This window comes from Dasypus novemcinctus, chromosome 12 (assembly GCF_030445035.2).
Source record: "Dasypus novemcinctus isolate mDasNov1 chromosome 12, mDasNov1.1.hap2, whole genome shotgun sequence".
In the NCBI taxonomy this organism is placed as follows: Eukaryota; Metazoa; Chordata; class Mammalia; order Cingulata; family Dasypodidae; genus Dasypus; species Dasypus novemcinctus.
In genome coordinates this window covers 95,331,715-95,347,516 of record NC_080684.1, presented here as the reverse complement: position 1 = coordinate 95,347,516, position 15,802 = coordinate 95,331,715, and the positions used below count along the sequence as shown (strand labels likewise).

Below are 15,802 nucleotides of genomic sequence, written 5' to 3'. Positions count from 1 at the left end.
TTTGTTCAATATTCAGCTTCAAAATTTTATAACTACTCTTTTCAATATAGCTTAACCATACACCTGCCATTTATTACGGAAATCTATAACAGCAAAAATCTTTCTCAACTGTAAAATCAACCTCACCACTAAATATTGAGAACATTTGAAAGAACACGTGCTTGAGAGATTTACATCCCATTTGGCCATATTTAACACTTGCAAGCAATTTTAATAATGTTTTCTCAAACACTATATAACACTGTAAAGAATATTCCCTATATTTCACAAGTCTGGTTTTAAAGTGTAACAAAATTAAAACCAGCTTTACAAAATTTAAAAAAAGATAAAGTTTTAATAGTTACAAAAGTTAAAGCAAACCAATCCAACTTTTAAAAACTTTTAAATTACTGAAACCACAACTAGATCCAAATTCATGTACTGAAGAAAGGAGCTCCCCCTCCTAACTCTTAAAAAGGACTTCATTCAATCAAGTAGAAAATAAACGATTAAGCCCCTGTATTGGGTGGTAGTATAGTGAGTAGTTAAAAGAGGATACACTTTTAAAACCTAGACCTTATTCTAAGGCATGCAATAGTGGGAAGTCCAAGAAATTAAAGTTTAAAGGTCTTATTCCAGGTTCATCATATACTATGTATCTGAACCTAAATAAAGCACCTGAGAAATGGAAAGCTCTTCTATTATGTGATGTTAAAATTATTCCAATAGCGAAGCATTAAAATCAGAGACTAAAAAGAAGGAAAGATTTTAAAGGTAACAGAAGAAAAGCAACCTGTTAAAAAGTACCCTTCCATTCATTTATTAAATAAATATTTATAGAGTATCTACCATGTCAGACCTTGAGAATATGAGAAACACAAACTAGCAGGTAAGAGATAAATCTGTCATAATAAAATGATGCTATTGTATGGAAAGTATTGGGCGCTATGGGAACATGTAATAAGAGCACCTCACCTAATCCAGGGAGTCAAAGAAAGTCTTCTGGAAGAAGTGACTTTTACTCTACTTCTGGAAGTTGGGTAGGGTTAGCCTGGTGAAAAGGGATTAAAAGTGTTCTAGGTAGAGAAAACAAACATGGTAACACTTGAAGCAAGAGAGAGATAAGACATGATGTAAGAGAAGCAGACAGCCCATAAATCGAGGCCTCAGAACCCTTATTAAAGAGCACGGGCTCTGTCCAAAAGAAGCAATTTGAGTATTCTAAGTAGGAAGCTACAGACTCAGAGACTGGAGAATGGACTGGAGAAGGGAAGGCGCAAGGCAGGAAGCCTAGGCAGGAGGCTGTGACAGGAGCACAGGGGAGGGATGATGGACAGCTAGGACAAAGGGGCTGGATGGAAGCAAAAGATCAGGGAGGAGAAGGGACGAGGGGATCGGATATATCAAAGAGAGCCTGGATGGAAGCAAGATGGAAAGAGCCTGGGCTTTGGAGACCAACAGATATGGGTTAAAATCTTGACCACACTATTTACTAGTTGTACAGATGGCTTCATTTCCCCAAGCTTTTGGTTCTCTGTAAGTAAAATTTGGAGTACCACTTAACTCAAAGGTGGGACTTCATCAAATAGTGTCTGGTACTTCGGTAGGTACTGGAAAATACTGTTTCTGTGGTATGCAAAATTCCAAGACCGCCTCCAAGATTCCCAACCCCTGGTGTCAAGGCCTATAGACCACCCTCCCCTGGAATGCAGGCAGGACTGGTGAATTTGATGGGATAACACTCCCATGATTATGTTACCTTATAAGGCAAAAAGGGATCTTGCAGCTGGAACTGAGGTCCCTACCGAGTTGAGTCAATCAAAAGCGAGAGGAGTAGCCTCACCTATCAGGTGAGCCCTTGAGAGAAGCAGCCACAGAAGACACTTTGCTGCTGGCCTTGAAGAAACAAGCGGCCATGAATCCTACAACTGCAAAGACCTGAATGCTGTCAACAACCTGCATGAGCTTGGAAATGGACCTGGAGCCTCAGGTGAGAACCTGACTCTAGGAGACACCTGGATTTCAGTCTTGTGAGACCTACCTGTAATTCCGATCTACAGAATTGTGAGATAATAAATGGATAGTGATAATTTGCTTACTGCAATATACAACTACTATGAATTCTTTTCTATTCCCTCTGTATTTTTCAAAATAGAAGTCATGGCTCCCAAAAAAGTCGAGTTTTTTTTAATAGTAGGAACTGTGGTGAAGAAGGTGAAATCATTTGATCTACATTAGCCAAAAAAAAAAAAAAAAAAAAAAAAGCAGCAAGGCCTTTATTTTAAAAATTATTCATTTCAATCAGAAAGGTTCATTTTTAGTACTCTTTGGTGAAACCATTCCTGCTTAGAGATGTTACAAAAATGAGTCTGGGTGCTGCTCCTCCTTTGTAATTTAGTGGCAGTTTCACATCTCCAAATACCTAGTATTCTAATTAAGGCTTCCCTCTTTGAATCCTCCTTTATTAGACACAAATACAATGGAATGGCATTTATACACACACACCATGCAAGTTCATGTAAGTTTTATATCTGGCCATTTGAAAGGCAGAGAGAGATCCTTTACATCGATCTCAATGTGTGTGATTCACTGCACCAAGTGGGATTTTGATGTTTAAAGCATACATAATTTTTTCAATAAAATGATGGCTTCTGGGGGAGTGGGTGTAGCTCAAGTGGTTTCAATGTATAAGGTCCCGGGTTCAATCCTCAGTATCTCCTAAAAACAGAACGAACAAGCCAATTCTCACTGGGGAGCGGATGTAGTTCAGTAGTTGAGCACCTGCTTCCCATATACAAGGTCCTAGGTTCATTCCCTGGTACCTCCTTAAAAAAAAAAAAAAAAAAAAAGATGGCTTTCTGAACATACACCAGTTACTTCATCTGGTGCTGAAGAGAGAAAATCTAGCTGTACTGGACAGAGAATTTGATGGACTGAGAATCTGTCAGCCTTCAACATGGAGATTTCCTAAGGGATTTTTCAGGGTACGCTGAATATTTACAATTTTCACCTTATGTAATTTAACCACCATGTAAGATGCAATTCCAGATTGTGGACCTAAAATTCTGATTTCAAACTTAGGGGTTAAAAATTTTCTAGGGCACAGGCATTTTTCTAAATTAGTAGTATTCAGCCAATACACAAAGAGTGGATAATCTCTCTCTATATAAAACATTTTCATGAATTCCAAATACCAGGCCAGTAATTACACTCTAGGCTTTCTTATGCAAGAAAACATACAGCATGGCAAGTGAATCATAGTGGTTACATCTGGAATAAAAATGACTCCATTTTAATGTAATAAAATGTTAATATTTTGAAAACTTGGATACTTTATTGTTACTAGCAAATCCCTTGCAACAAGCCCACTTATTGAATGTGACTCACAATGTTGTAATTTTACAACCTAGAACAACCTCCTAGGCATGTGACAATAGCAAGACCTTCCAAAGAGCAACTCTCAATGCCCTTTAAATAGCAGGCATGTTTAATTTTGGGGGGGGGGTCACAAAACTCTGAGAAAATTTCCTTCCAAGTCCATCCACTGACACCTGAACACTTAGAACTCTCTAGCATGAGACCAGTCTATACTTGAAGGTGTCTGTTCTCCTTGCTTCTCTGACGTTGCCCTCTCTCAGATTTTTACTCGAACACATCTGCCCCCTCTTCTCCAGTGCCTTAAATGTGAGTGTCCTTTGAGATTCTGTCTGGGCTCAACTCCCTCTTTCCATTCACGTATCTTATTTATTGCAATGACTGCCCAATTTCTAATTCTAGTTCCAACTGTTCTAGCGAATTCTAGGGCTTGCATTTTCAGTGCTATCTGGAAATTCCTATCTAGATGATTAAAATGACTAAAATTCATTGAATGCTCACTAATGCCAAGCAGAGGTTCCCAAACTTTCTTGGTTCAAGGAATCTATGTGGCTTTTCATGTGCTTTATATCACAGCAGCCACAGAAAACTCAGCTCTGCAAAGACATGAAATTATTTAAAGGAATGTAACTGCTACAATGTTGAAATGGAACTACTTCAAGCTAGCAGTTCATGAGGTATCTGACAGATGCCAAGTATTGCTGTTTCCCTCAAAAATTAAAAATATCTAGTGCCCCTGTGAGTTTATTACACTCGAGAGGGCCTTGCCACTCTGAGGCCCTTAGGACTTGGTGTGTACGACCTCATTTAATCCTCAACAACCCGATGTGGCAGGTCTATCATTATTCCCAATTTATAGATGGAGAAGTCATGTAACTCGTCCTATAGCACGTACCCTGTAAGTGTAGCCAGGATTTGAATCCAAGTGATCTTGTTCCAGAGCCCCTGCTCTCAGCCACTCAGTTAGGCTGAATCTCCTGATAGGTCAAAATCTAAATCTAACTTATCTTCTTCTCCTAAACCCTGCTATTCTCACCTTCTCTATTTTCATCACAGTCCTGATCACAGAATTTAGTCAGAAAGGGCCCATGGAGGTCTTCAGCATTTTCATCAGTTGGCTCTCCAGTCTTGGCTCAACGTAGGGTAAGGCAATACTGCTCCTGACGCATTCCTTTCTATCTCTGGGTTGACTTTGTCCTTGACTTTTAAGTAGTTTATTTTAAAACTAAAATAAAACTCTGTAAACATGTAGTTTACATACTCTTGTATAGCTTTATTCTTTTGCACTTACTTTTCCTTTTCATGGCAACCCACTGAATAATAGAAAAGAGCAATCAAGAAACTGAGGTTCCTTCAATTACCATATTAATCAGCATTTTAAATGTTTAGATTTATAAAACTCATCTTATTTTCTGAGGGCTTTTTTTTTTTTTAAGAAAACAAACTAAATACTATTTGTCATACATTTACTGAAAAGATGATTTAAAATGGTCTTACAGGGAAAACATTTTTTATTCACTATATCCAGTACCTTTCTGCTGCTTTTGTTTTTCTAATAAAGTATTTTCTGTTTTGGTGGCAGACTAAAATACTGATGGATGGCACTTTTACCATGTTCTTTTATAAAGCTTTTAACATCAAACTTGAATCTAATTAGAAAATAAATTTATTTAAATCTCAAATGTTGGAGAAATAAATCTCTTTCATCAGCACAAGGTCAGTGGACTTGTTTTTTTTATTGCGAAAACTATTGACTTCTAGCCACCATAGTAGACCGAGTAATGTCAGAAACTTTCATTCCCACCCCAAACACAGGAATGCCAGATAAAGTAGAAAAAAATTTTAATCTATAAGTAGAGGAAATTCTCAGGTACCAGAAACCAGAGGAAACTCAAAGTGTACTGAGTGAGAGCTGAAGATAAGGAAATTAGTGAGGTACTGGGACTGGCACTGGCTCTACCACAGGGACCCAGGGCTTTAATTTGGGGTCATGAGCTCTTAGTGAACAGAGCTGAAACTAAGATACCTGTATAAAGCTGAGTTAATGGGACATGTTATCTCAAATAGAAATCACATAATCCATCCCATTCCAGCCTAAGGAAGGCTATCTCTTGCATCAGGCCATGAGGATGAAAAGTTAACACTGAGAAATTGGAAATCAAGTTGGTATGGTGTATGTCTATGAGGTCTAATTTACTTTAGCAGGGTGGTGTGGTAACCTTAAACCAAGAAAATAGCATAAAAAATGGTAAGAAAAAATCCAGTTTCTTAGTAGAGGCAAAGCTAAAGCCATTCTGCAGAGAACTCCCGTAACACTGGCCACAAAGAGGGCACCCAGAGTAAACAACTTTTACTAAAGCTGAGCTTACAGTTAACAATTACAAATCACAACGAGCTATAAAATATTACGAGAGTCTTCAGAAGTAACAAACAGAATTTATACTTCAAGAACTAGAAATATAGGGAAATGGACTTTGGCCCAGTGGTTAGGGCGTCCGTCTACCACATGGGAGGTCCGCGGTTCAAACCTCGGGCCTCCTTGACCCGTGTGGAGCTGGCCCATGCGCAGTGCTGATGCGCGCAAGGAGTGCCCTGCCACGCAAGGGTGTCCCCCGCATGGGGGAGCCCCACGCGCAAGGAGTGCTCCCGTGAGGAAAGCCGCCCAGCGTGAAAAGAAAGTGCAGCCTGCCCAGGAATGGCGCCGCCCACACTTCCCGTGCCGCTGATGACAACAGAAGCGGACAAAGAAACAAGACGCAGCAAATAGACACAGAGAACAGAAAACCAGGGGAGGGGGGGAAATTAAATAAATAAATAAATCTTAAAAAAAAAAAAAGAACTAGAAATATTAAATAAAAACAAAGACAACTTTAAAATATGCTTGAAATGTTCAAACAGGCGGTGGACTTGGCCCAGTGGTTAGGGCGTCCGTCTACCACATGGGAGGTCTGCGGTTCAAACCCCGGGCCTCCTTGACCCGTGTGGAGCTGGCCCATGCGCAGTGCTGATGCGTGCAAGGAGTGCCATGCCAGGCAGGGGTGTCCCCACGTAGGGGAGCCCCACCCGTGCCCGTAAGGAGAGCCGCCCAGTGCGAAAGAAAGTGCAGCCTGCCCAGGAGTGGTGCCGCCCACACGGAGAGCTGACACAAGATGATGCAACAAAAAGAAACACAGATTCCCATGCCGCTGACAACAACAGAAGCGTACAAAGAAGACGACGCAGCGAATAGACACAGAGCAGAGACAACGGGGGTTGGGGGGGGATAGGGGAGAGAAATAAATAAATAAATCTTTTTTAAAAAAAGTTCAAACAGACAAGGAAGTAATAGAACTACTGGAAAATAACTGGACAGCATTAAAAAACATTTGAAAAATAATGAAAAATAAATTCTAGAACTTAACATATGGTCATTAAAATAAAAAATTCAATGGATAAATTGAAGAATAGTTTAGATGAAAGTGAAGAGAACTGGCAAATTAGAAGATATGAACTTCTGAATGAGAAGGCTCAATAAGAGAACAGAGAGAATGTGAGAGGGGCCTTATTTGAGAAAAAACAACAAAACAAAACAAAAGAAAAACAATGACAATCAATCAGAAATGAAGACCTGAGTACCCAGACTGTAGGAAGTCACAGAACTCACACAAGACAAAAATACATTTCAGGGGAGCGGATGTGGCTCAGTGACTGAATGCCTGCTTCGCATGTACAAGGTTCTGGGCTCAATATCTGGTAACCCCTAAAAAAAACCCCCAAAACATTCCACATATGGACAAATTAAGTGAAACTAAAGAAAATAGAATCTTAACTATTACCAATCAATATATATGCATACATACATGAGAAGACAAACTGATAGTGAACTTGTTAGCAATAATATACATCAGTCACTGGGATAATATCTTCAAAATGCCCAAAGAAATAACTGTCAACTTAAAACTTATCTTCCCTTTCTGCAAATTCCTGCATGGGGGAAATAAGGATATTCTCAGAATATAATGAGAGCTTATTACAACAAAAAAGAACTTGAATCCAAAGAAGGTTACACTGTGAGGAAAAAAAATAAAAGATAAAAAGAAAACTGTATTCCAACAAGAGGAAGAAAAGGAGAAGAGCATAGATAACACATAGTAACTAGTTAGTAAATAACAAACGTATCCAGAATAAATTGACCTAATGAAAGACAAACTCTCTAACTGGGTATAATGCACAGGCAGGCACACACAACCCATCTATTTGCTACTTGGCAGAGACATATTTAAAACAAAATGACACAGAAAGGTTGAAGGTGATGGGCTAGAAAAAGATATACCAGGTAAATTTAAATCAAAAGAAAGCTGAAATGGCAAGAATAAAACCAAACAAAATATAATTTAATGCAAATTGCATTCATAAAGAAAATATCCTAATAAAATTTACTAAAATATATCATTAACACACCTAACAACATAGATTCAAATCATATAAAGCAAATGCTGCCAGATTAGGAAGAATTGTCAAATTCACTAACTTAGTGGGAGATTTTAATATAACTCTTAAAAAGAATAAACAAAAATGAGGACAACCCATAGAAGACTTGAACAATAAAACTGAATCCTAATATAATAGAAATGAAAAAACTACGGAGTATATAGTATGCTATAAAGGAAATCTCAACTGACAATGAGCAGAGATATTTCAGCTACCATTCTCTGAACACAATGTAATTACTTTAGAAATCAGCATTTAAACAGTTTTAATTTTAAACCTTTACCTTTTGAAATAAACAACAAATGAACAAATAATTCATGGATAGAGAGGAAATCACAGTGGAACTATTTAGAACTATATATCAAAATCATCAGATTTGCCAAAAGGGTACTGAGAGGGAAATTTATAGACCTTTAAATTAATTTATTAAGAAAGCAACTGATAGAAAGTGAAATGTATCTCTAAAGTGGTATTTTGTGCTATGTTTCTGGTGACAAGTTTTTAAAATTCCATCACTTTAGCCTCTGGATGTCACAGTGTGGCACTCAGTTTTTTGGCTGTTTCTCCCCTGCAGGATTAGAATACTTACATTACTTATTTTGTTTTGCTATCATGCTTTTTAGTCCTGGATGTGCATCAGATTCACCTGCAGAGTTTTTTAAATAACAAAAAACAAGAACAGACTCAAGGGCCCCACCTCAGACCTAATGAACCAGAACCTCAGAGGATGGAGCTTAGGCAAGGATATATTTTTTCAAAGCTCCAAAGGAAGTTTTTATGTATAAGGAAAGTTTAAAAGCACAGTTAAGTGCTGGATAAATAAATGATTAAATTCAAAGTATGACTACTTCAATTTTTTTTGATAACTACAATCCAATATTGATTCATAGGTAAGGTTTTTGCTGCAAACTAAAATTAATTTTGCACTACCAATTCCTAGCTACCGACATGGGAGAATTATAGATGAGTAAGTCCCTACCCTTGAGGAGACTATACTTTTATTTTCCCAGGTACCCAGGTTCAAAACTTAAAAGGTCATCCTTCACTCAGTCCTGTTTCTGCCTTCTGGACCCAAGTGCAGTTGCCAGATCTTTTCCATTTTGGTCAGTCTCTCCTGAAACTGTCTCTTCAACTTTTTCTATTGGAGTTTTAACACTGATCTTCTGGACTCTTAAACAGCTTCCTGGGTGATCTCTCACAATTCTCTCCTTAGTCCAATCTACTTTGTACAGCTCTATGATTTCATTCTCAGACTACCAGGTAGATCATATCTAATCCCTGCTTACAAACTCCAAAGTGCCCACTGCCAAACCCCTTATCTTAGCATTTAAGGGTCTCTAAAATTTGCTTCCAGTCTGCCTTTTCAATACTGTTTTCACCCATATTCATTCATTTGACAAATAATTACAAAATGATTACCAAGGACATTGAGGAGTTGAAGGTAATACTATGGTGACTAAAACAATCACAAGTAAGGAACACAGTCTTTTAATATGGGAAATGGGATATGTACAAAGATAATTGCACTATAAGGAATACAGTAAGTGTAAAAAGAGACAGCAAGGTGTTATGGGAATTCAGAAGTTACTTCTGACTTGGGAGGGGGTGGTCAGGATGTCCTAGAAGAGATGGCATTTGATTATGTCTTGAAGGGAAGTCAGAGCTTCAGTGTGAGAAGGAGGTCACTGCAAAAAAAAAATGAGCAAAGGAATGGAGGTAAGAACGTATGGGAAACAAGTTTGGTTATTGCATAGTATATGTAAAGCAGGTGAATAAGAGGTAAAGCTGAAAAAGGAAGGCTAAAAGGGCTAAATCATGGACAATTAGAAATGCTTGGCCAAGGGTCTGGGCATTGATATTTATTCATTCACCAAGTATTTACTGATTACCGTGGTTTAAGCACTAGGGATATAGTGTCCTCTTGGACTTTATAGTCTAACATAAAGGCTATAAGGATCCACTGGAGATGGTGAAGAGAGAACAATCGTCATCAAAGTGGTACATGAAGACGACCAGTCTGGCATCGACATGCGAAATTAATTGCAAGAGAGAAGAAACAGAAAGAAGACCATTTATTACATTAAGGGAGGGATGATGAGGCCCAAGAAAGCGGCTGTGGTAATGGAGGAGATAAAGTCTTGAAAGTTACTGAGGAAGAATATCAAGCTTAACACTTGAGTGAAAATATTTGGATGGGACCAGGGAAGAGGGAAATGTAAAAGTAAACCATAAGGTTGGGGAAAAAACCAAACAGTTGTTGGCTCTGAGGATAGGGAGTGACTGGGAAGGAGTAAAAAAGTGATCTCTGGGATGACGGTAATGTCTGTATCTTACAGCGGGTATCTTATAGTGGTTTGGGTTACACAGGTGTATGCCATTTATCAAAATTCATCAAATTGTACAGATTTGTGCATTTCTTGATACATAAAGTTCACCAAAAAACCCCCCAAAACCAAAAAAGCCCAATGGGGGGTAGGGTGTTATGGGATTTTACAGCACAGCTCTGAGATGAAAGTGAAAGCACTGAGTGTACACCTGGGATAGAATGTACAAGGCATGGGACTGTATAACACAGTGAGCCATGTGGTGGAAAATGGACTGTGCTTAACAGTACAAATATGAGCGTATTCTCTCATGAACTATAACAGATGTACAATACTAACATATGGTGTTAATAATGGGCGGGGGGTACGGAAAAAACACCAAATGTACCCTACAGACCACAGTTAGTGCTATTGGTCTTGTGATGTTCTTTTATCCTGTAACAAATGTTTCAGAACAATGTAAGGTGTTGATGGAGGAGTGTTACGTGGGAATTCTGCACATTATGCATGACTGTTTGTAAGCTCACTAACTTCTCTAACAAAAAAATATATATATTAAAAAAATACCCGAAAACAAATACTGAACTCAAGTAAATGATATGCAAGCTGAAGTGTTTAGGGGTGAAGTGTATAATACATGCAACTTACTTTGAATTGCATTTAAAAGGTAAGATGGCTTGATGATAGATAGATGGACAAATTTATGATAAAGTAAATTAACAAAACATTAGTTGTAGAATCTCAGTGGAAGACACAGTGTTTACTGTACAATGTTTTCAATCCTTTTTGTCTGAAACTTTCATAATGAAATGTTGAGAAAAATGATAACAGGTGGTATATTTTTTGTTTGCTTGTTTGATGTTTTTAGGAGGTACCAGATATTGAACCCAGGACCTTGTACATGGGAAGGAGGTGCTCAACTACTGAGCTACATTCACTCCCCTATATTAATTACTTTGGTATGAGGGAAAAAAAGTTTACTTTTTAAAAGGAAACCTTTAATGACATAGTCATGATACCCTGAAGCACAACTGCTGGAAATTTTCTCATGTGAGGAAAGAAATCAATCTGAGGTGAATGATTACTCATTGCTACCTCTTCTACAGATAGTGAGATCCCTGCGGTCAAACGACATCGTACTCATCTTTGCACCTCCTGGTATCTATCACAGCCTTGGCCCTGAAAAGAAAAGTACCCTATACCAATTAGTGGAAAGCCATTAGCTTATTCCATTAACTTGACTGGCCATTATTCTACTAATTTTGAAAATCTGCTTTTCAGAATTACCTCAAAAAATACCCTCTTACATCTCTCAACTGTCCTAGGCAGATAGTGCTGCTGAGTGAAAGAAACTAGGCTTTGCCCCTTCCATGAATTCTAAGTTATCAGTCAAAATAAGCCAAGGTATTCCAAACCTATGCTTGGCACGGTGGGAGAATATCTCTATTAAGAAAACCCAGGACTAATTAAGATTGTTCCTATTCTGTCCCAGACGGACTTGGCCATTGGTGATATTTCATCCTTTATACCACTCCAACAGATCCCTCCCTACTTGTGAATTCCTAGTGGTTCCTCTCAGCTCCTTAATCCCAAATCCTCTTACTATGAAGGAAGACCTCACTTTCCGTTACCTGCCCACCCCCCATCACACTTAATTTTTTTTTACCTTTTCTCCTCTCTCTCTCTCTCTGTCCTTCTCTTCTTTTTTCTTTTTTTTCTCACTGTGCCCATCTGTATGGAGGCCAGGAAGTGGCGGGGGAGGGGCAGCTGCTCCAGCATTATAAGGGATGCTGGGTGGGGGGCCAGGTGCCATTGAGACCTCTCCCACTGCTGCCGCGGGAAGTCCTGAGCTTCTCTTGGACTTGGAGTGTCGCCTCTCTTTATGCTTCTCCTTGTCCTTCTTCTTTTTGCTCTTCTTTGACTTCTTTTTCTTCTTGACTTCCCGGTAAGAATCATCTATCACTAACTCCCCAGCCTCCAGCTCCCCACCAGAGGAAGAGTCTGATTCTACTAGAATAGGCTCGAGCCCTGAAAGATCAAGGCTAGCAGTGTGGGATTCTGCGAATTGGGAGGCATCAGACCCACAGCCCTCGGGGCCAGGAGATGAAGATGAGCGTGGGTCTGAGGACGCTTTGTGCTTCCTCCGGGCCGTTTTCAGAAAGCTCTGTAACTCGTGTCCTAGGAGTACAGCACCTTGCTCGTCCCGAGCTGATTTCTTGGAGGATTTTTTCACAGTTGCTTGTTGAGAAGGGTATGGAAAAGACTCCTCATCAACCGAGCTACTTCCCTTCTCCTTGGGCGAGAGAATGAGTTTCATCTTTAAACCATCAGGCTCACGAAGAGTGAGGGTCTCTGTGTTCACATAGAGCGGTTTCATTTTTTTGGATTTGTGGGAGCCACCATCCTCCAGGGATAGTTCCCCACTGCTTCCACTTACTTTCTTTCTGTGGTGTTCCTTTTTACTCTCTGAATGGCTTGAAGAACTAGAGGATTTCTCCCCTGTCCTTTTGGAGGACTTGGAGCCTGTTGCCAGTGGGGAAGTGATAGCCTTCAATAGGTCCATAGCTGTATCGGTAGACTGCGGGCTAGACTTTTTCTTTTTCTTCTGTGATGATTCCAAAGACGAAATGTCTGGAAACAGTCAAGAAAAGTAACATTAATACAACAGGAAGCAACTTGCAACACATTACCTCTCTAACCAAACACACCCAACTAACAGGAGGCAAAGGCTAACAGGAATGATTTGAGGGGAGACCCTTCAACTGATTCTTATGATGCCCATGTGCTTCTTGGCTTAGTAGATTCTGCCTCTGACCCTGGAGACAGTTCTTGCCACTAAAGTTGTTTCTCTTCACTGAATCTTCAGAAATAACCAAAGAGAGCACACACAGAATTATGGATTATAGCTGTAGGATTAAGGGCAGTTATACTTTGGATTGGACAGTAGACAGAGTATCATTTGCTTCTGTAATAGGGACAAACACATTTTGGAAAAGGGTTAGTCTCTTCAGCTACGTGCATACCAAAGCTAAGAAAAACTGGTCTTGTGAGTGGATATGCACTGGATGAAGAATTAACCCACAGGTGCAGGCCAGAGGGGCCAGGGACTATACATGGCAAAAGGAAAGCTAGGTAACAATGGGCACAAGATAAGTAGATGATTGGGGGGAGAAGGAACCTGGTACCTGGTGTATCACAAATGAAGACTGTTCTTCTATGCTGAATCCTCCAAAATACCAGCCCTCCACCTCTCTCCTCCTTCACACTGGTTTATCGGCACTCAGAACAAGAACCACTGTCCTGTTAAATAGGCCACTGTGTCAGCAACATCTGGATCCCTTTCCCCTACCCCGACTCCAAGAACCAGTGATGTGTTTATCCCACCTGATGCCCTTTCCCATCCTTACCTCCATAATAGTAATCATCAGAGGAGTGTTTCCTCTTCTTCTTGTGTGTGTCCGTCCCCAAGAAATAGAGTTCACTATCCTGGAATTAAAGAGAAACACTAATTGACCAATGAGTAAGATGATAAAGCAAAGCAGTTTGGAACCACTCTTGGTCTTTGATGATTTCTAATTTTAGAAAACCAAGTAAAACACAAGAAATAATAAAAACAGACATGGATAATGTTTTGTTTTTCTTTTACAAGTTATTGAAAAGAATCCAAATATTAGGAAATCTGATTTAAAAAGTTAAAAACTTTCCTAATTCAAATTTCTAGAAACTCACCTTTAACTTCTTCTTGGAAGAATTCCTGACCTGAGCAGCAATTTCTTCCTCCTCCCTTAAAAAATCTTTGTAAGAACGTTTCTTTTCTCGTTGGCTCCGGCCAGCTGCCAGTCCTATGTCCTCAAAACTATGATCTCCATCAAAGCAATCTGAAAAGCATGGGTTTATTTGGGAAAGGAAATGAGAAAGTCAAGTACGTAATGACTAAATCACCACATATGTAATTCAACAGTCCCTCCATTTTCAAATGAAAATAATGTTTCAATAAGTCCACTGAAATACAGGGCTAGATCCAAGGGACAAGAATATTTTTTGATGACCTGGCTGCAAACGCAAGAATCAAATGTGAAGAAAAAATGCTTCCACACTCTGCAAAGGTCCAACGTGCATCCTCAGACAGTTTCTTAGTTGTGATTTGGTAGGTGGACATGGACTTTGCAGAGGTAAGGCTGAAAAGAGTAAGGATTCATGTGCTGTGCTGCTCTGTGGGAGTCCAATATGTGATTCTTATCTCTATACTCCTGCACATTGGAGATGGCAAGGACCAAGAGTGCTGCTGGGGGTCACCCCAATAAAATACAGAGACTCGTATTTCAGATTCTCATGTTGGAACCCCTGTCCTGGTTTTCGTTTCCATGGGCCCAGCCTGGGGATGACGTGGAGACTGAGTATCATAATAGTGCTCACTTGGGAGTCCAGGTTGTGATGCCCAGACCTGGTCTCTACATCCATGGGCTGCAAGGACTGAAGAGGATACCCCCTTTGGAATGCTTCTCAGATTAAGGGGTCATACCTTCTTTCTTCACGGAGTCATCATAAGCCATGGCGGTCCCGCAGGGCCTTTGAGAATGTATCACTGTGTCCAGGCTCCTTCTCGTCTACAGGACCAAGTCTGAGAAACAAAGAAGGAAAACCCTCCTGTAATGCGAAATCACTGTGGAGAAGAAACCTTCCAGATGAAATGTGTAGTGATCCAAGGGCTGACTGGAAGGGCAGCAAGAAATAAAGGACTGGCTTGTCACCTCCTTACTCTGCTTGTAAATCTATTGGGGTTGAAATTGCAGGAAGCACACAAGGCTTAATTAGAGTTGATTCACAAATTAAAGTTGTAATTTGGGGAGATACATAAAATATCTCCTATATAAAAAATTACTTAAAAAATTAATGAGACTTTCTGAAATGCCAACAGGCCTGATAACAGTGAGAAAGTAAAGACTGACATTAGGTCAGAGGGAGAAGTTCAATCACAGTTACTAAATGCACAGATAAAGAAGGCTGCTGAGAGCAAGACAACAAGCAAACACAAAACCAAACTAAACCAAACCAAAAATAAGGTTGCAGAGGAAAACAGATTGTAGTATACACAGGAAGACCACAAAATCCTATGAACTGGATTGGTGACATGGCAAATCTATTGCACTGCAATTCAAATACAAACAGTGATAACATCATAGGGATATTAAAGATCTTTAGGGAGCATATTTTTCCATTTTATTGGGCTAAAAGTTTGCTCAAAATAAAAAAGTGGGTGTATTTCTTACATTACTTGGCCACATGATGGCTCTCAACATTATCAAATAGGCTTTCTTAAAGCTAGTTTGGGTGGAAAAGAATAATTATCATTTGTCCAAAAATTCTGAGTATTAAGATTTTGACGAATTAGAATTCCTGTAATATAAGTGTTCTATATATTGTACTGAATTGTTAAAAAATTCATTTATTTATTTATTTTTGGCAGTCAAGTTTCTATGTCCAGTCTGACTTTGAAGATGATGCTATAAACTGACTCTAAGGTAAAGTCCTTCAAATACTTTAAGGACATACAGCAAAAAGTCCTGCAGGAAAAGTCTTTGCAGAAAATTTCAAATCTATACTAAATATATTGAAAATGTTCTCATCCAGCAAGTGAAATCTGTAAAAGTTGA

General features: G+C 39.2%; 1 protein-coding gene across 4 annotated transcripts in view; it reads right to left on the bottom strand.

The window, feature by feature from the left end:
- HMGXB4 (HMG-box containing 4) overlaps positions 1 to 15,802 on the bottom strand; it is a 32,897-nt gene that overhangs the window by 11,795 nt on the left and 5,300 nt on the right. For 2 of the 4 annotated variants that reach the window (XM_023584449.3, XM_004477766.4), the window contains exons 2-5: positions 14,671 to 14,769; positions 13,878 to 14,026; positions 13,556 to 13,634; positions 11,815 to 12,779 (exon numbers count right to left, since the gene is read on the bottom strand). In XM_023584449.3, coding sequence (XP_023440217.1) covers positions 11,815 to 12,779; positions 13,556 to 13,634; positions 13,878 to 14,026; positions 14,671 to 14,701 — 1,224 coding nt within the window. In that variant the 5' untranslated portion in view covers positions 14,702 to 14,769. Of the gene's footprint in view, positions 1 to 11,814; positions 12,780 to 13,333; positions 13,449 to 13,555; positions 13,635 to 13,877; positions 14,027 to 14,670; positions 14,770 to 15,802 lie in introns of all 4 variants that reach the window. The other 2 variants (XM_071219045.1, XM_012519379.4) reach the window with 2 other exon arrangements.